The sequence below is a fragment of the Lytechinus pictus genome, chromosome 13, assembly GCF_037042905.1.
Source record: "Lytechinus pictus isolate F3 Inbred chromosome 13, Lp3.0, whole genome shotgun sequence".
NCBI classification, from domain to species: domain Eukaryota; kingdom Metazoa; phylum Echinodermata; class Echinoidea; order Temnopleuroida; family Toxopneustidae; genus Lytechinus; species Lytechinus pictus.
This window is the reverse complement of record NC_087257.1, coordinates 5,820,445-5,841,474: the sequence shown is the minus strand read 5'-3', so window position 1 is coordinate 5,841,474 and position 21,030 is coordinate 5,820,445. Positions and strand designations below refer to the sequence as shown.

At 36.9% G+C, this 21,030-nt stretch overlaps 2 protein-coding genes across 2 annotated transcripts; both read left to right on the top strand.

Annotated features, from left to right (window-relative positions):
* The first annotated feature begins 1,306 nt into the window (after window positions 1–1,306).
* On the top strand, window positions 1,307–13,425 carry LOC129274413 (uncharacterized). The gene is made up of 5 exons (XM_064108488.1): window positions 1,307–1,936; window positions 5,288–5,357; window positions 8,352–8,479; window positions 9,468–9,617; window positions 10,612–13,425. Exons 2-5 carry the CDS (start codon window positions 5,299–5,301, stop codon window positions 12,066–12,068), a joined length of 1,794 nt encoding a protein of 597 aa, XP_063964558.1. The 5' UTR covers window positions 1,307–1,936; window positions 5,288–5,298; the 3' UTR covers window positions 12,069–13,425.
* A 1,616-nt stretch (window positions 13,426–15,041) lies between these two features.
* On the top strand, window positions 15,042–19,051 carry LOC129274415 (lysozyme-like). Its single transcript, XM_054911227.2, has 3 exons — window positions 15,042–15,325; window positions 15,997–16,185; window positions 17,381–19,051. The coding sequence occupies exons 1-3, from the start codon at window positions 15,220–15,222 to the stop codon at window positions 17,578–17,580; spliced, it is 495 nt and encodes a 164-aa protein (XP_054767202.2). The 5' UTR covers window positions 15,042–15,219; the 3' UTR covers window positions 17,581–19,051.
* Window positions 19,052–21,030: the final 1,979 nt, after the last annotated feature.

Sequence of the window (21,030 nt, the reverse complement as noted above, 5' to 3'; positions counted from 1 at the left end):
CAAAAAATGTTATTATTCAGACCATAAAACTGACATTTTACAGAGCACTTTTTAAAAACAATTTGTAAATCACACAAAATAATGAAAGTTCGATTTCCGAAGTGAAATATGTTTGTATATTGACTTCCAAACTTGATATTTAAACTCCATATTGAACCTAACAGGCAATGCGAGCGCGAAGCGCGAGCGAAAATTTTATACAGTGACATGAAAGATTCTTTTTAATTTCCAAGTCTTCCCCTCATCTTATTGCATTCACTCGTCTTCCTCCTCTTCTTTTTCCTCCTCTCTTTTCCCTCCTTTCCCCCTTTTCTTTTCTTTCTTTCCTTTTTTTTCTTTTTTTGCTCCGCCGATAGGCCCCCCCCCCTGGATCCGCCTTTGATTTCGACGAAGTTGCAAACCAATTTAACAACCCGTCTTCAAACGGTGAAAATATACTAAATACAAAAATAATGAATAACATGAAGAAAGAGGGGCGTGTGGTTACATGTTCAAGTATATACTTACTGTAGATAAGGTCGGGAAGGGGCCAAAGAGAGAAAGAGAAATAGAGAGTGAACGAGAGAAGGCGAGATGGGGGAGAAAGAGAAAGTTAAAAGAAAGAAAAAATATGAGAAAAAAGAAATATAATGACAAAGAAAGCGATGAAAGGAAAGAAATGTTAGAAGATGGACGGAAGTAAGGATTAGAGATTTTCTCAATTTTAAAGTTCATAATAACGCAATTGGAACCTTTCACAATTCCTGCTCCTTTGCTATATTTTTATCCCTACCCCCGTTCTCGCGCCCCCCTCCCCCCCCCCCACTATCCCCCCCCCCCCCTCGTTCTCTCTCTATCTCTCTCTCACACACACTCTCTACCTATCTGTCCGTCTATGTGTGTCTTTCTCTGTTTATCCACGGAATACTACTGTGTGGAACTGAGATAATTTTAAGTACGAAAAGTGCATAATTTAACTGCCTTGTAAAATAAAAATGACAGTGGATCAATTAGAAAAATAATTAAAGAATAACATTTTAAAATCGAGAGAGAGAAAGAGGCGGGGGGGGGGCTACATGGAGAAGGATGGTAAACACGAGAGTGTAGAAAGTGGAGGGAAGGAAGAGAAGAAGAAAATGTGCTGGGAATGGGGTGGGGTAGAGGGGGCAGACAGAACGGGGTGAATAAGTGGCTGACAGAATAAGACACGAGGAGAGTGAAAAGGAGACTTGGGGAGACCGCTAAGGAAACAGACATAGATTGATGATGTATAATTATATGAACACGAAGAGATAGATAAAAAGGAACGCGAGTGAGTGTTATATTTAGAAATAGTTCGCGAGCCAACAGCTAGGGTCCGCCGTCACTGGGCCTACATCCGATGACGGTTTGAGCCCGTCTTATAGCGGTCATGATCCCCGACATTCCAGGCCGACTCAATGCATCTCCCCTGGAATAATGGGGGCGAAGATGAAGCCCCATACCAGTATAGTATACCCTTCTGCATTTGAAATCAATCCAACCGAGCTCAATAGCCTAGATGCAGACATGCGCTAATGGCAGGGGCAGTGCTAAGGGTAGGGGCAGGGACCCTGTAAATTATTAAAGTAATGACAATATAAGAAAAGAGGATCAAAAAGAAAAGAATGAAAAATGAAGAGAAAATAAAGATAAGCATAAAGAGAGATATATGCCCTGAAATTCGATTGAGAAAAAAATAAAATGATCTTACCCCGCCCAGCACTCCCCTTCACCTCCTTTATCAAAATACCCTGACGCCGTCCCTTGCTTTAGGTATATACCAAATGATTAACTGCATACCCTTTCCCCGGTGATCAGCTACATCACTATTCATTCGGTATACCTCCATGTCTGTCGCTAATTATTCCCGCCAAAAAAGACGATTTGGTTAAATACGCGGAAGGATATTTTCTTTACAAATTGTAGCTGTTGCAAGGTAAGCACGTATCTCGCCTTTCTTCATTGTAAAAACTATACCAATATAATTTTGTAGGATTGAGGCTGAGAAACCCGCATTATATGAGACTAGTTTCATGGTTTGTAAGACCTTTTCCATGTGCAATCTTCATGCTTAAAACACACTTATTTGCTCAGACTTTTTCTCCTTATATGTTTTTTTTTGGGGGGGGGTGTAACTAGTGGTTTAAATATTCATGTTTAGTTCTTGTTTTGGTGAATATGGCATGCTTTCGTAAGTTGGTTTTGTTGTTTAGCCTAAGCCCGGTGTTTTTAGAGCCCTTGTGAGTTATGAGCCTGCCGGATTGCCTTCTGGGCAAGTTCCTTAAACTGCGGGTGAACAGGGCATAGAGATCAGGCACCAGTCCCCGTAGATAAATACAAGTGCTGTTCAATGTAATTTTATTATTATTATTATTATTAGTTGTTGTGGTTGTTCATTGTGAAGCGCATTGATCAGATGTTTGGTAAAGCGCTATATAAGTACCTGTTATATATGTATGTATGTATGTATGTATGTATGTATGTATGTATGTATGGGTGTATGGGTGTATGTATGTATGTATGTTTTATTTTCATATCTTTTTATTTCCATTTTTTATTTTGTTTTATTGATATTATGTTCAGGTTTATTAATAAAATCTGGAATTACTAGTACAGTGTGTGTACTAGGGGGGAGGGGGCAAGTGAGAAAGGGTGAATAAGTGGTATTCCCCTGTGGATGGATTTGCAGTCAGTGAAAAGGATGATTTTTCGTACCGGTTTTCGGAGATCATACACTCAATGAAAAGATAATAATTTCGCATCGTTAGCAAGGTCGTACAGGAATAATAATAATAATAATATGTCCATTTATATAGCGCAGTTACTATGTGCATATACTCAACTGCGCTTTGATACTTGGTATCATATCATTACCCAGGCTGTAGCTAAGCCGCCATATTGATAGGCGCTAAAGCGTTCAAGGAATAAATCCTGCCGGGTACCCATTCACCTCACCTGGGTCATCTTTGGAATCATCTTTGAGAGCTGCAATGTTGCGCTTTTCTGGTTAAAAAGTTCACGAATACACAACTGGTGCAAAGTTGCACCTGTGCGGCGGCTGCACGGCGACTTTTAAAGCTGTTGCAGGGGGCTATATAAAACAAATGTAAAGAGCTAAATTTTCTTACAAAAAATGCTACTTTCACATCTACATTAGATTGAAAATGGTTTTAACACAAGTCCTGCTGGAAACAACACATTGTCACACAGTGTGATCACAGTGTGTTATCATTGTGGACTATTGTATTATTCACACTGTTAAAAATACTTAAATTCAACAGTGTGAAGATATTTTCACACTGTGGACACAGTGTGACTGTTCACAGCGTATTTACATGGTCGACTGTGTGAATATGTGATTCACACTGTTGAAAGGCTCAAACTTAACAGTGTGATGGGGATTTCGCATTGTGTTCCACACTGTGCACACACTGTGGGACACTGTGTCCGTTCCAGTACACTCTAAGAAAACATGTTCAACATTTTAAAAGATACGACGAAGCAAAAAAAGAGGGAAAAAACTATAAACTGAATGATGTTAGGCCTATGTTTAATAAATGAGAGCCAAAAAAACCGTAGGCATGAGAGGGGTAGGTCTAGATGGCGATTGAAATATCATGAATCGATCCGAAGCATAATTAAAACAACATTTACATTGGTGTTGTATACCAATTAGCGGGGCTATATATTTCTTTCAATCAGTACCCCGAATATACGAGCCAAGGTGAGGTGGAGTTTCACACTCATTGACATTATCACATTACAGAGATGCCTGAAGCATGTTAATGGCGTTATGGACACGGTCCCTTAATACAAAGGTTAGCGATTGATCGTACGCTTGATTTTTACGACTGATCGCACATTGTGGTCGATGCAATCAATCGTAAAGGTATGCTTCTACAATGATTGCTATGTTTTGTGTTACGGGCCTCAGGTTACCTTGTCGGTTACCTTAAAGATGGGATTATGTGAATAGATGTCGGCAGTATAGCAGTTGATTAACGTGGTGGATATGTAGGCTTATATGAAGAAGAAGAAGATGAAGAAGAAACAAAAAAAGAAAAATAAGAAGAAGACGAAGAAGTAGTAGAAAAAGAAGAAGAAGCAGGAGCAGTAGAAGAAGAAGAAGAAAGAAAAAAATAAGAAAAGGAATAGGAAGAGGAAGAAGGAGAAGAAGAAGAAGAAGAAGAAGAAAAAGACTGGATATCAATAACATTATCATGTTAATCAGGGTCCGCTGGTAGAACGGTTTTCAGAACTGAAGTGTCTACCCTGGGTGTCTACCCTATGACGTTATTATCATTATTATTATTATTATTATTATTATTATTATTATTATTATTATTATCATTATTATTATTATTATTATTATCATTATTATTACTATTACTATCATTATTATAATTATTATGATTATTATCATTATTATTATTATCATTACTATTTTTATTATTATCATCATAATTATTATCATTATTATCATCATCATCATCATTATTATTATTATTATCATCATCATTAAGAAAAAAAAAAAGAAATATTAGTAGTAGAAGCAGATAAAATTTGCTCAAATAAAACAGTGTATATATTCTAATTTAGAAATTCAAGATCGTATTATGAAATCAGTTTAATTCCATGTGAAAAATCAGTTACATAACCAAAGCACTGCACTCTCTCCCAGTATAGTACTCGTCCCGTTTAACAAACTGTATCGATGAGTGTAGGGGTTATGCGACACGCATTGTTCTACACTTTTTAATGACAAGCTTTTTTGTTTTTATCAATTTATATATGAATTAATCCATTCATCCTTTTATTTATTTTCTTATATGGATGTGATTACTTTGTAATTCATTGTTATGATATAGATTTGTTTTCGCGGTTTTTTCGTTTGATTGCAACACGGTAAACGTTTGTGAGACTTGTCCATCTGTTGAGGTATTCTTATCAATCATGTTTGTCATGAAATGTTATGGAAGGAATGATAATGTCAAACAATAATGCACATGCGTTTTTTTTTCTTGAAGAAATAATCCTTTATGTAATCATGGATTATTTTGTAGAATGTTACATTTATTTATGTTTATAAAGGTATTAACATATTGCATTCAGTTCCAATGAATGTAAACTATTTTCGTTGTGACGGGTAGTGATTGTTTTCTTTTGATACGATATTGATTTAAAGGGGAAGAAATCAATTTTTATTTAAAAACAGAGAAACACTGACACTCAATATCTTCTCAATTTTACTTCTTGGTTTTTTTTTTCTCTCTCTCTCATGATAAAGATCAGTCTACAATGGCTACAAGCGAAGACAGCAAAGAGTTGAATCACGTCGGACCTGGTCCGCCTGAAAAGTAGGTATAATAATGGGTTGGTTTATTGGCTAACCTATGATACTAAGGATACTTTCAAACGCAACAGCCAACAATGCGCTATCAAATATCCAAATGGCGATTTGAAGTCCGTCGGTGTCCTCTCGGTGTTAGTGATAGGTTAATTATTACGTCAGCAGAACACCAAGTTTAAAATGATTATGATCCTTGGATAAATCTTGCTAGGGGTCAAGCTTTCAATAATGTGATTTTGATCATTCATGATAAGGGCCCTGGGAACGATTTTTTTTTACTGGGGGCGCTGATTTAAATTTGAAAAGCAAGAAAAAAAAAAGGTTTTCACTACAAAATGGAGATCCAATTGGTCCCGAGAAATTTGAAAAGCGAAAAAGGTTTCCGAACTGAAGGTTATTTTGGTTGGATACATTTTTCCCATAGTCATCTTTCAGAATACCTGGGGGTGCTGCCTATGGGGAATAATACACGCATCACCCCCAAGGAAATTCTACCCACGCTTCCCAGGGCCATGTTTATGATAACTCAGAGTACATGTAGGTTATAAGCTGTACTCATGGGCGGAAATCCCAGGGGGGACAGGGGGGACGTGTCCCCCTTACTCAAAATAGTAGGGCGGACACAATATCTAATGTCCCCCCTACTATTTTGTGTCTTTTATGATGGTAAGAAATGCATCATTCTAAATCGAAATAAAACATGTATTTTAATTGGGACGAGTTGGGACGAGATGACCGTACTTTTGGGATGATAACCTTTTTTTTTTGCTTGTCAAATCCTCCCCCCCCCCTATTGGTGGAGCAAAAAAGAAAAAAGGGAAAGAAAGAGGGAGGAAAAAGAGAGGAGGAAAAGAAGAGAAGGACGACGAGTGCATAAAATAAGATGAGGGGAAGACTTGGAAAATAAAAAGAATCTTTCGTGCCACTATATACAATTTTCGCTGGCGCTTCGCGCTCGCATTGCCTGTTAGGTGATTTACATATCTTCTTCAATATGGAGCTCAAATATCAAGTTTGTAAGTCAATATACAAAACATATTTCACCTCGGAAATCGAACTTTCATTATTTTGTGTGATTTACAAATTGATTTTTAAAAAGTGCTCTGTAAAAATGTCAGTTTAATGGTTTAAATAATTTTATCAACATTTGCTGCTTGCGCTGCGCACTCGCAAATTTTGATTTATCAGGTACCTATTATTTTCGTGTATTCCATAAAGTTTTCAAAATATCCCTTTTCAGGTCTGATTGTCAAGACTTATCAGCTAGCGCTGCACGCTGGCATTTTGATAAAATCCCCTTTACATGACAGTTTATCAAAAATTTTAGCTCGCGATTTGCGCTCGCATTAATGGTTAAAAATATATTAACTGATGCATCCTATTCATAATTACAAATATGAAATCTCCAGTTTTTATGCCATAATATCACCAGATTTCGCGCCCTCATTAGGCATTAATAAATATGATATTAATTCAATAGTTAAATTGTCCCTTTTGTTTCATCTCGCGCTTAGCAAGAGGAATAGGAAGATAGTCATCATTTTCAATACATGTCATAAGGATGTCCCTGTCCTATGTCAAAACTCAAAGTAATAATAATGAAAATTTTAGCTCTTTTTTTAAAGTGCGATCCATATCCATCTTACAATTTTCCTACAAAATGCTTGAAATATAAAGCTGTAATTGACTCTTTTTTAAAATCGGAATATCAAAGTTTCATGATTTTCATGATTAAAGATGTATTTAGAATGCCTAGATTCTAGGTCTAAATATGAAACACGCGCGCGCATGTTTATTCAAATACTCTAATACAGTTTCAGATCACAATATCAAAAATTTTCTGCTAGCGCTTTGTGGTCGCATTATTAATGTAGGAAGACCCCCTATAACTCATCCTTTGCATGATTTACAAAACATTGATTTTGATTGATTTATTTTATTTAAACACGGTAAAAAGCCCTCGATCAGCCTATGGCTGTTTACAAAACAAGAACAGAGTGGCCCATTTTTAGGTCTAAATCTCGATTTTTTTTTCTGCTCGTGCTTCGCGCTCGCATCAATTGTTGAATTATATAGCTACCCTGTTCACGATTACAAAAATTGATTAAAATTTTCCATTCTTTCTTTAGAAATTTTCAAAATTTTTCAGCTTGCGCTTCGCGCTCGCATTTTTGGATTGTTGAAATATGTAACGCCTTCATGGCTAAGTGCAAGCAGTCCTTAACAGGTAGCTTTTCAACAGGTACCAGTTCAAATCGTATATAAAATTTTACTGCTCGCGCTTTGCGCTCGCATTATTAATACTCATCCTTTTCATGATTTACAAAACATGAATAGAGTGTCTCGTTCAGTATATATTATAGGACTAAATCTCGAAATTTTCCGCTCGCGCTTCGCGCTCGCATCAATTGTCTACTTATATACCTATTCTGCTTGAGTTACAAAAAGCGCTTAGAATTTATATTCTTTAGGTGAAAATGTAAAAAAAAATCAGCACGCGCTTCGCGCTCGCATTATTTGATTGTTAAATGCTAACTGCACGCAGTCTTTAACAGGTATCTTTTCCATCAGTTCATTTCTGCTCGCGCTTTGCGTTCGTAGTAATTTTTTCAGGATAACAAACATTGCCCACAATGTTCAAATTTTAGGAAAATTACATAAGATTTCCAAAAGAATAGCTTGCGCTCGCATCATATGAATAAGGATTATGATATTATATATGAATTTATAAGAATAAAGCTAAGAAGTGACTAATGAGGACTACCCCTTCAAAGAAACAAACAAATCATCTTCGAGCTGCCGATCGGGGAAAATATGGCTGGAACAAATTTCCGTCCCCCTCCTATTGGCGAAGGCTGGATCCGCCCCTGTGTCCCCCCTACCTTTTGGGAGAGATTTCCGCCCCTGGCTGTACTGCATGGGGAATGCCATCTAATTTATGCTTCCAATAACAATACCCATCTTGACACCACATATTCTCTTTTGCGTTGTATTTATCCAGTAAAAAGTTGACTGAACGGCTCTCGGATGAGGAGCTATTGGACCTTATTCCGACCTTAGAGAATGGAGATTTCTATCCGATTGGTCTCAAGCTCGACTATGATAAAGACACCCTTAATCAAATCAGAGGTAAGCGATCAAACACTTATACATCGATCAATGCAAAATCATGTTTCCTTATTTCCAACAGAAAAGATGTAAATCAAAATAATTATTATCTACAACTGTACGTATAACTGAGAATAAGCAGATTGAGAAAGCGTACACGTAGATTATTTAATTTGTATAGACAATTCGAAAAGTACACAAAAATGTGTAAATATCTGTGGAAATAGGGAGTAAATATTCAGATTAAAGATTCAAATTAACTTTATTCACATCCCTTAAAATAAAATCAAGAATACATACAATACATGCAATATGTGAACATAAGAATGAAATCAATAAATAAAAAGTCATTTGAATTTAAAATGAAATGGTACAAATATAGGGATATGCAGTGGATTTTAGGGGATTGACAAAGGCCAAAGACCTAACGATATGATCGAGGATAATCCCCAATTTATACGCATTGGCTTAAAAATTAACGGAGATTTAAACATTACAGCCAAGACATAAATATAAACAAGCAAATACATAAATAAAAATATGTGTTCTTTCTAAGTAACAGGAAAATCACCACGTTTTTAAATTCGAGTGAGCCTTGGACGACCTTCTGATAGAAAACAGTATACCACATTGTGTTCCACAGTGCGTCCTTACTCTGGAACGCAATGTGAAATCGCCCTCACACTGTTAGATGGCTCAAATAACCACTTTTAATCACACATTCAAAGAGTCTACTATGTGAACACACTTTCACACAGTCTTCATGAACAATCGTACCGTGGTGGTGTCCACAGTGTTAAATTATCTGTCATTTGTGAATCACATCGTATACTCCAGCATGTAAATCCAATGTGGTTGTAAACATAGTGTGATTTACAGCAGAGATATTTGTATGAACCTGAAATAAAACGATGATGAATTATATTTAGGCCTAACTGATCGCAAAGTGCACTTATCATTTGATGTCTTTCCTTTACAATGTTTTTTAATATGTTTATTTTTACATTAGGTGATCACCCAGATGACATAAGCGCGGCCTTCAAGGCCCTTTTTCTCAGTTGGGAGAATTACGTCACAGTTTCGCCCAAAGCAGCCAGATTAATGCTTGCTGAAGCACTCAAGTTCGTCGAGAGGAAAGATCTAGCCGGAAGAGTTATAGGTAAATCATCCACTCTTGATTCGGCTTTGATTCGTGTTGGCTTGGACGGATGACATTAGGGGCTTTTCGACTAGTGAGTCCACGTGTAGTGGATGTGACGTTAATAAGTCATAGTAATGAAGCAACGCGAGACACTAAGAATGCCCAGCAAACTCGACCATTGGGGCCTGGCATATCAACTGTTAATGGCAAAGACATTCACTCTAAATTGCAGATAGATCCAAATAGATTGTAGTAACGGGCCAATCGAAATCTGGATTCTGTTGGAATTTTAAATGGAGGTAGACAATGTGATTAGAGGACGAGTTGGCTATAGACAAATTGGCAATTTACTTATTTTACTAAATCACGTATTTCCCTAAGGTAAGTGGACAAACAGTGCGTGCTTGCGCATGCTCTGTATATCGCAAAGCTTCAGTCAACTAAACAGGCTTTATGGCGTACTCACGTAGCCCTCCACAAGTGTACATGCAAATCGAAATTATCAGTTCAATTGAGGTTGCCATTTTGAAAGAACTTTCCAGCCACTAATTCAATAATTTGATTTTTTTAGGGGGGGGTGTGCCTTATTAAGTGATTATCGATTTGATCAATTGCAATGTAACTATTCACTCTTTAGTATACCTCTGACATTCACTTATCGCTCAACCATCCTAATAACACGGCATGTAATTTATATTTGGCCGAGGCAGGACAAGTTGAATGAAAATTATGATTTGGAACAAAATTGCTGACGTCAACGAGAATCGGTGGAAGGGGCAGGGAGAGCCCATGACCCATATGACACCTCTATCATATTTCTACATCCTAAACTCTAAGTTTCGTATACTCTTTGAAACAGTTACCTTACATTTATATTTTAGTCATATTTAAAACATCTACTCTTAGAAATGAATAACTACAGTTTTTTGCTAGAAGTACGTTCACTATTTATTTTTTATTCAAAACCCGTTATTGATGATATTAAATGACTTTTTTAAATTTGACTTCTTAGGTGAACAGCCAAAAGACGAGAAAGAACGTGTTGAATACATGTGCAATAAACACAGCTTCAGGGAAGCATCCTACTACTGTAAAAAGAGTAAGGATAAAATATGCGAGCGATGTCTGGAGGAATATGACACAGTGAACATCGTCCCCGTCAATGATATGCACATCGAGATCAAACACAGGTTAAAGAGCAGCTTCGATCGGCTGAACCAGGCCAGAGATCGTCTTGAGAGGATTAGGGAGCAAGGAAAGGGTGGCATGACCGGTATGATCACGAAGACACAAGTTGGTATCCAAGTCATGCGTGAAGGTATTTACAAAGTATTCTCCGAAGCTCATGACATGATGTCCAAGGAAAGGGATGCACTCATTGAGAAAGCGAACGTCTTGGAGAGGTCGGCGAGCCCAGAGGTGTATGGGTTCGCTTTGTCGAAGCTGAAGAAGTGCGAGCTGGCCCTGATGGAGGTGAAGGAGAAAGCACAGTATGTCAACGACGTCACCAAATTCGAATCTGCGTCTCAGAAGATTGATGTCATTCTAAATGCTTGTCTTGATAGGGGACCCCTTATGAACCTGAACAAGCTGGATATGAAAATGGTAGCGTGTCCTTCGGTTTACCTGGGCCACCTAGAGGAAGTCTCCGGATGGGAATTTGTGGAGCAGTTTGACCTTCCCGAAGACAAGAAGGAAGAGATGAACGTCTGCATCAAACTGACGGATCGGAAAATCGTGGTGGGATACAGGCTAGGTGGAGCGGATATAATAGATCTAGATACCAAGAAGTCGAGCAGAATCGCATATGATGTTAGGATCAGCAGTATGGCTCTCATGAGCTCGGGACACATTATTCTCTGTACAACAGACAATAAACTAGGCATGATCACACAGGCAGGACACAAAATGTCTTCATTTTTCTTCACTCAAAAGACCAACAAACCATGTTGCGTGAGCGTCGACGACAAGGATACGATATATATGGGTTACTCAGAGTTCAGCAACATCGAGGTCTTTGAGACAACTGGCGGATTCTTGAGGAACATCGCCACCGTCCTGCAGCCATGGTGTATGTCCATCATGAAGTCGGGCCACATCGCCGTCACCGAATGCACCATAGGTCTTAGAGATGCTGTCGAGATCATGAGCCAGGAAGGACGTCCCGTGGGACACATCATCGGTCGCTTGGGATGCTCTCCTTTCTCCTGCATCGACGAAGCGGGCAACATCTTCGTCGCTATGGTAACTAATGATGGGAGATGCACTCTCAGAAAGTATTCCCCAACTGGAGACCACCTTGAGACCGTTGTCGAGGAGCTCCAGTTAGAGTGGCACGAGCAGCGTGAGTGGCTCCAGCTAGCCAGTCTGTCACCTAATGAACTTGTTCTTTGTGATAGGGGATCTGTTTATGTGTACCGACGAAGACCAACACTTTCGATGATGACCACAATTATAGGATCAGACTGATTACCCTTGATGTTAAATCAGGGCCCCATCTTACAAAGAGTTACGTTTGATCCAATCAATCGTAACTCTATGGAAATCCATCCGTGTCATAATTTTTTCTACAGAAAATTTGCCAAATGTGTTTTGTAAACAAAGGAGAACAGACCAAATTGTCAATAAATCAATGAATTTATGGATACACATTCATATCTCGAACAATTTTTGAACAAACATGCATTTCATATGTTGACTTTGCTGGCTTTCCATAGTTGTCCATAGTTGCGATTGATCAGATCGATCGCAACTCTTCGTAAGACGGGCCCCTGATGTGTATACCATAGCAAATTTTTCATAGCACGGGACAGTTAAAAAAACTGTTCTATACGACTGGAGTGTCTGGTGACCCAATCGATCCCTATAGGTGACTTAGTATATTGTCTTATTCGTGTGTAAATTCATGCACAACTTATGAAAAGCTTTGTGAAACGCCACACTGGAACTTGAATTTGAATTATATCTCCATATATCTAGTGGTCTTTATCTGTACGAAGATTCCCTCTACCTGAAACATGCCTGCATATTTGATGATGATAATGAACAACTATTGTGTAGAGTCATTTATCTATTTTAAAAAAAGGTTACAAATATATGGGTAAGTTTTACAGTTCATCTATTTCTCCAAATCGATTACCCAAATTTGATCATCTGAGGACCTGTATGTACCCCTTATCAGGTTGTCAGACTCAGACATAGGTTACTGAGATGAAATAGATTAATCTTAACTATCTTCGATAGGAGCGTGGTTCATTCTGGCTCATACACTATGTGCATATCTGTGTGTGATCATCAAGAAAAAGAGTTAGTTACCCAATATTCCCTTTCTCGGCCTTTTATAGCAAGAGCGCTTATTATCGAATGTTAAACATTTTATTGTACAGTGAACTTATGGTCTCTTCTAATAATTTGTACTGAGAGTAGTATTTACCTGTTCGTTACACTTTTTCATGCCGATACTATTTTGTTCAGAAGTCTGGTCTATCAAGTTCCCCATAATGAATTTAACTATGAGGTTTATCAACATTAGGGAGGGATATCTATATATGGGATATACATGTATGTATATAACTTACGACGAACACACTATCATGACTATGTTTTATGTATACATTGTACGGGCGTTTTGTTGTGTAGATCATAGTCATGGTGTTGAGAATTTATGAATATATTTTATATAAACCAGGGGACATCAAATCTTCAGATTTTAGTGATATGGATAAGACGACCTACATGTGACGTCATGATTTTCTTCAATTGAATAATATGAGTTTGCATATAGGGAGTTAGTCTGCTACTCACTTATCTCCCTTTGATCTGCCGATACCCTTCTTTCTTTCTTCGGTTTTATTTTTCCTTGTTCGCTTTTTGCTTTTAACGACTTCAAGAATTACAGGGATGGTCATTTCCCATCGCACCCCTGTATAACGCCGGACCATGGGCAAGCCCATCAACACCTTTTTCCCGTAAACCCCCTGCTTTCTTCATGTAATAAAAGGTATAATCTTATGAATCGATTTTTGTTTACAATGTTTGACCGCGCATGTGGGTTGGATGTAGAAAAATACAATATTTTTCAGGGTTTTTTCAAAACCTGATATGTTTAACAAAAAATATTATAGCGAAAATAGGAATTACGTTTCCTTTCAAAGGATCCATTTAAAGAACATCACATGAGAAACTTAGAATTAAACAATGAAGAGAAATGTGTACGGATGATAATTCAACCCAAGATCGTAGCCTAAAGAGAAATTCAATAGAATAGGTGGAAAGAGGAGAAAACGAGAATAAGAGAGTAATACAAATAACTAGAAAGGAAGGAAGGACAGAAAGACAGAAAGAAAGAAAGGAGGAAAGAAAGAAAGAAAACAAAAGAAAGAGAGAAAGAAATAAAGAAAGAAAGAAGGAATAAAAGGAAGAAGGAAAGAAAGACAGAAAGATAGAAAGAAAGAAAAAAGGAAGGAAAGAAAGGAAGAAGGAAAGAAAGAAAGAAAGAAAGAAAGAAAGAAAGAAAGAAAGAAAGAAAGAAAGAAAGAAAGAAAGAAAGAAAGAAAGAAGGGGAGATGGAGAGATGGGAGAGAGAGAAGCAGGAGGCGAGGGGTAGGGATGAAGACAGGGCATGAGGTTTGTACTATGATTTGGTTCTAACGTAATTTGCATATTTATTATCTTTGGTAATATGACGATTACGTATGTGATCTTTTATCCTTTATAAACAAATCAAATAGGCTTACCAGTGTACTATATAAGGCACTGATGAACTGTTAAAGCAGTTACAAAAACTTAATATGAATGGCTTTAATCGTCGCTAATTTTGGAACAATTGGTTTCTCCGTTTGTTCATTCAATTAAGTTTTCATTATACTTTTTCAGTTCCCATTCATAGGCCTATTATTTGCGCCCCAGAGAGTGCCGTCAGGGGGCATGTGCCCCTACATGCACCCCCTTCCCATAGACCTGTTACTGCGAGTGCTGCGAGTGTGCGACCCCAAGTCTTTTTATTATCAAAATGTGAAGTATATGCCCACACCATTTTTTCCCTTCAAATTATGTATTATGTTTATATTGTATGCATTATGAATTATTTTGTATATTACAAACAATGTAAATATTTATGATAATGTATTGTGAACGCAGAAATAAAAATAAAACAAACAAACAAAACAAACAAGTATCAATATAATAATCCCCAATTGCCAGCCCCCCCCCCCCCCCCGGCCGACATGCCCGATACGCGTCTCGAATCCAATTCAGTTTACATGGAACTTCCCCGAAATAAACAGTTTGTTCCATTATTTCTAAAGCAAAGTCGTGATTCTTCCATATTAAAAAATACCGTCAGTGACTACGCGCAAAATATGTTTCGATTCTAACCTTTCGAGAAAAGACCGAATAAAAAGCAATATGCGATCGGGACTTCCCCCGATGAGCGTTATGACCATTCGCGGAAGTAATCAAAAGGAAATGGGCATTGTATTCATTGCGATACGTGCCAATGCACCCTAGAATATTCATAACATGATGATAGAAACTCACAGATAGAAACAGTTTTGACCGTCTAGACATATCCAGTAAATACTGTACGAGTAAAGCTGTATTCGGCGATTGAGGCTCTATCATGGCTGTCGGCAAAACACTGATCTTGTGTGTAGTGTTATTTATCACTGCTTCTTGTAAGGTTTTCCCCGGTTCTGATAAACGCGCCGCTAACCATGGTCAAAATGGTAAGCAGAATTTTAAAACTTTATTTTACAGGCCTGCTCGATTTTTTTTATCTTGGGCCTTCATGTTAGAGTGAGTGAGTGCGTGGGCGAGTGAGTGAGTGGGTGAGTGAATGGATGGATGGATGGATTAATGAATTAATTAATGAATGAATAAACGGACATGGTGGATGGATGAATGGATGAATTTAAAATTAAACATAAACATGGATCAGCAATAAAATTCATTTACTTACATGAGTTCAAATAATATGAATTATTTTGTGAACCCCTAGCAGAAATTTGGCTTGTGAGAGGAATTACATTTCATATCTGACCCAGTAAACCCTTTTAACCATCAAAATTAATTTAAAAATTATATTATCATCATTTGTATTATTCAATTTTTTTATCAATTTGTTGATTTATCTATTTATGTATTCATTTATTCATTCATTTATTTAATCATTTAGTATGAGTATTATTATTATTATTATTAGTAGTAGTAGTAGTAGTAGAAGAGGAAGAAGACGAAGTAGTGGTAGTTGTAAAAGAAGACGAAGTAGTAGTAGTAGTAGTAGTAGTAGTAGTAGTTGCTGTTGTTGTTGTTGTTGTTGTTGTTGTTGTAGAAGTAGTAGTATACTGCCATTATTTTCATCTGCTACTAGCATTCCATTGTTTTAATATCTTCATAGCAAAAGATGTCATTCTTCCGACTCCGGTTCCACTCGACTGTCTGAAGTGTATTTGCTTTGTGGAATCCGAATGCAAGATGCCCAACCCTCTTTGTCAGGTGGACGTCGGATCTTTGTCATGTGGTCCTTACCAGCTGAAGCAAGACTACTGGAATGACGCTAGACTCAAAGGCGGTGCACTCGATGGATGTAGGTCTCCACCTTTCACATTTGTGTATGTCTGTCTCTCTGTCCATCTCTGTCTATCTATCTATCTATCTATCTATCAATTTTTCGTTCTTTCTTTCTTCTTTATCTATCTATCTTTCTTGCTTGCTTTATATCTATCTAATTATCTACCTATCTGTTCATCTATTTTTTTCTTTATATCTATCGATCTTTCTTTCTATATATTTATCTATCTATCTATATATCTGACTATCTATGTACCAAGTCATTAAACAATTTATCTATTAATTTGTATATCTGCCTGTCTGTGTGTGGATCTATATGTATATGTCTATCCAAATGGATTGATCTATTTGTCAATCTATCTCAATATCAATCTCAAAATGTTTAGATGTAGGCCTAGGGCAGAAATTAATTATTTGTATTCAATTTTAAAAGCGAAATTCCCGTCTATTTCCGTACGAACAAAGAATATTCAATTCGAAATCGTAATGACGTAATTATCGGCTGCGATTTGAAGCCGCTATAGGCCTAGTCTGCTATGCAGACTCTGAATGGCTCGTGATGTGGGATCTGCTGGTTTGCGAAGCAAACCAGCATGAAAGGGCGAGCGAAGCGAGCCAATCTGCAGCCTCAGTAGACCTAGTCTGCTATGCAGACTCGTTGAATCAGCTGTGATACACATACTGCAGATGGTGGGTCTACATTTGTAGACTACTATAGGCCAATCGTAATGTATGTGATGGACTTGATGTATGAAATGCCACTCTCGATAGTTCAAGATCAAAATCATGTACAGAGGTGTTCGATGGGTTGCCAAACCATTGGACACATCTGCCCGCTTTCTGAACACAGTTTTAATTTAAACTCGGTTTTATTCTATACCGAGTTGTAGTTAAACTATGGAACGCCACGTGACATAAGTCCCTTTCACAGGTCATTAAAAATTCATTCGGCTCATTTTACACTCCAAATCATTTTTTCCGAGAATGACACCTAAATATCCTTCTCCGCCATTAAAGCGTAAAAAAGAGCACATACGGTACATACAAGTAAACATTGGGAAACAAGATTTTGACATTATCGGCTTGATTTTTTAGCTCAGAATTAGACCATAATTATAGACCATTGCCCAAATGTAAAATACTAGCCAGCTACCTAATCTAAACCCTCCTTTCTCACTCCTTGGTGTTCTCTTTGTATTTCGTATCCATAGCTTGGCGAAAGTGTTCTGGTGACTTCAGATGTAGCGGAGATGCAGTCCAGGGCTATATGGCGCGCTACGCTGTCGAGACGCGCCTCGGTCATATCCCTACGTGTGAAGACTTCGCCCGCATACACAACGGCGGTCCCTATGGTTTCAATAAGACATCAACCCTGAGGTACTGGGCTAGGGTGAAAGAGTGTCTCCAATAAAGAAAGAAAGACTCTGCAGCCATGTTGTCCTATGATGTATCTGGTGGATATCATTCCGTTCTAAATACGCTGATTAAAATTTTAGAGAACGTTGTTTAAGCTCGTCACTCTAACAACTTTTTTAAACAGTAACGCGCCATGATGAAAATGACCAAGGTGTGAACTAAAAAGAAACCTGTCTATCGCCAATTCCCAATGCGTTGTTATTTCACAATAATCAGTTACGTATTTTTCAACATTTATTCAAAATGCAGGTCATGAATTTTAAACAATATTGCCAGAAATAAAGCCAACACAAGTTTAAACAGCATTGGTTCTTTAATAGTTATTTGTAGTTGTTAGAGCGACGGGCTAAGAAAAAATGTATAGTTGTTTAAAATACCTTCACTCTTCTAACATTCCAGGTGATCCTGTATTGCACGCCATTCTTGCCTTTGCTATAATATTCCACGGAAACATGTGATGCTGAATAGAAGTTTTCATGAGGTGATTTTTTTTTTGGGGGGGGTGGTAGTCAGCCTTCGGGGAGAAAGTCTGCGATTGATTATTATCAATTTATACATAAATTAATATACTTCCAGGTAATATAAGCTTGTTTGGTCATCATTGCTGCATCAATTTTTCACAGTCACCAGAAGTAAGTGTTTGCAGCCTCGTGGGCATGGTGGGTGCGGGATCTTGACCACTACGGCTGACGCAGGCACGTAGTCGAAGACGGGATCCGACTGTCGTAAAACAGAATATAGGTCCTGATTAGACTATTGAGAAAATAATAGAGGCATATGCATTCATCTATTTATCTGTTTATTTATTACAATTTTATAATATTCATTCTAGTGTAGAACACATTTGCCCCATGACTAATTATTTTGTTTCCGGCAAGCCAATCATAAAACTCTAAGTATACTCTTTAAAGTAAAATACAAACTCTTAATGTTACACTACAAAACGTCCGGTGTTGATTTAACGTCAGCCCGGAATCTGTATTATGTCCACACCAGAGAAGTATTGAAACAACAACAGTTTGGAATCAGACCGATGCTGTTTAACACTTCTCTGGTGTGGCCATAATAAAGATTCCGGGCTGGTGTTAAATCAACACCGGAGTTTTGCAGTGTGTAGACGACATCTCAAGCAAAAGGACCCAGAATAATGAGAAAAACTCAATGAGCTTAAGGGAGCTTTCCTTTCGGAACATCATAGTTTAGCCAAAATAAAGTTTCGAAAATCACACTATTAGCGTTCACTAATATTAGATATTCCGAAGTTCCGTTGAAATTATCAAATTTTTATCTTGAATAAATCTATAGTCCTTGTCAGCATGGTCAATGATTTATAATGCCGATTGTGTATACGTATCCATTTATTTTTAGCATGTTGAAAGACTAAAGCGGAACCCTTCAATAAATTTGTTTTCTAATTTGCTATACCGCTTTTTAAAATAAACACATGCACAAGCCTGTACCAATAATGCAAATAGTATTTTCCATTTATTCATTCTACAATAAAAGAGCAATGAAGATTATTTTCTAGCTCAAGAAAAGTGAATGAGCGAAGTACGAGTGTTCATTACAGATTTAAGAAAATCATTTCATTCATTAGATTTTCTGGCGATGTATATTAATGTTTGATTGATTGATTGATTTTATTTGTCAGGTAACTAACAAGTACAAGGAAATTATAAACAGAAGTGTATACCTTGACAGGATTACCCATGAAAGCCGAGATGGCTTATTTTCAATGGGGTCCTTACATCAGTAATTGAAGACAATGTACATCTATGAAAAAACACCTATAGAAATCTACAAACTACATCAATTAAGTCTAGACCACTAAATTTACACGATGAATTGTAAAACTTAATATATAAAAAGACAAAAACAAATAAGTTTGCCATGAAAAACACTTACGCAGTCAACAAAATATGATTAAAATAATTGTAAAACAGGTTGAGTAAACGATCATTACTTCTAAGTTACATATGAGAATTACACTAATAATCAGTTTTTAAGTAGCGCTAAATGCATCGTAACTAATACAAGACATGTGACATGATATTATTCATATGAGCGATTTGTAATTCATGCAATTTGACTTTACCATGTTTACGAAACTGTGCAAAGATTGAGAAAAAAAATAATCATCAATATTGCTTGGAAACGATGAATGATAATTTTCCTCTTTTTTTTGGTATCAAATGGTGATACAACTCGTGATTGATTGAATTCGAATCGTTCTTTTATCCCGAAAAATTCTTTGGTTGGCGAAAAAAACACACAAGTCTTTGAAATCGTCTTTTAAGCGGCTGCGCAGCTCCCAAGATACAGTGAAATCCTTAAAAGAAAATGACAATTTTTTTTCCCTCTCAACGATCATTTTCTGGACAGGTGGGTAAATATTAGCAGGAGTTCCCTAATTTGCTCTTCAACTTTATCTTAGACATGCTATATCTGATTCCATCCCGTTTTTTTTTTCTTCGAAAATCGCCCAGATCATAAACAAGTTCAATATTAATTTTTAAATAATTTGGAATATCCCCTTAGCATGAAATCGTTTTCATGCTAATGAGAATCACATTATTGTTTACCAGTATTTTGATCCTGTCTTAAAATGTGATTAAAGCGAGGATACGTCCAACCCGGAAGTATTAAACCCTCGACTCTCAGACTCTGGATTTCCCCAAGCTAAGAAATCAGTCTCATAATATCTATGATATTTAATGCCAACTTTCACTTTCTAATATACGCATATTTATTAACTCTTAACATGCCGCAGTCGTCAATCGGCATCGACTGATACACATTAACCCCACAAAGCTGCAATTCATCAGTATTTTGAGATTCAAGAGATGAATGAGAAAAGGAAGTCCAAAAATATACATCGCGGTGAGGGGAAATTATTAGAAAATGAAAGTCAATCGATGAATGAAGAAATCGCCATGGATTAACAAAATTCTGTTTGTTTGAAATAGTATTTCCATGATTTCATAAAACAAATGCGTTTTCACTGATTTCCCAACGATGCTATCGTATGGTTAACAAAATGGGTGCAAAACGGAATGTGGAGCAAATCCGACGACTAGCCTGTCAATCGTCTTAATTGGAATTTCTTGAACATTTCTTTAGATTTAGATTTAGATTTATTTATTTCCGTTCAACAATTTTTTTTCAAAATATAATCAAAGTAACAATGCATATTTAATATAATACAAACAGATCAATGAAATTTCGTAACAAATGTTGAATATAAATTAAACAAAACTACAATGTGTTGCAATAATTTTATCTATGAAAAGAATGTAGAAATGAACGGAGGGACTTGCCAAGAAAAGCAAAAGCTTGTAGAGAAGGCAAGCCCCTGAACTAGTTTTGATAATAATTATAAACAAACTATATATACAACTATATACAAAAATCGATTGATTGAGGTATCAAAAAAATTAAAGAGCAG

What these genes read in the sequence shown, in the direction of transcription:
- LOC129274413 (XM_064108488.1), top strand. Translation starts at nt 5,299, where the DNA reads ATGGCTACAAGCGAAGACAGCAAAGAGTTGAATCACGTCGGACCTGGT. An exon ending in GGACCTGGTCCGCCTGAAAA is followed by an intron (nt 5,358 to 8,351) that starts GTAGGTATAATA and finishes GTATTTATCCAG; the next exon opens with TAAAAAGTTGACTGAACGGC. An exon ending in TCTAGCCGGAAGAGTTATAG is followed by an intron (nt 9,618 to 10,611) that starts GTAAATCATCCA and finishes TTGACTTCTTAG; the next exon opens with GTGAACAGCCAAAAGACGAG.
- LOC129274415 (XM_054911227.2), top strand. Translation starts at nt 15,220, where the DNA reads ATGGCTGTCGGCAAAACACTGATCTTGTGTGTAGTGTTATTTATCACT. An exon ending in CGCTAACCATGGTCAAAATG is followed by an intron (nt 15,326 to 15,996) that starts GTAAGCAGAATT and finishes ATATCTTCATAG; the next exon opens with CAAAAGATGTCATTCTTCCG. An exon ending in AGGCGGTGCACTCGATGGAT is followed by an intron (nt 16,186 to 17,380) that starts GTAGGTCTCCAC and finishes TCGTATCCATAG; the next exon opens with CTTGGCGAAAGTGTTCTGGT.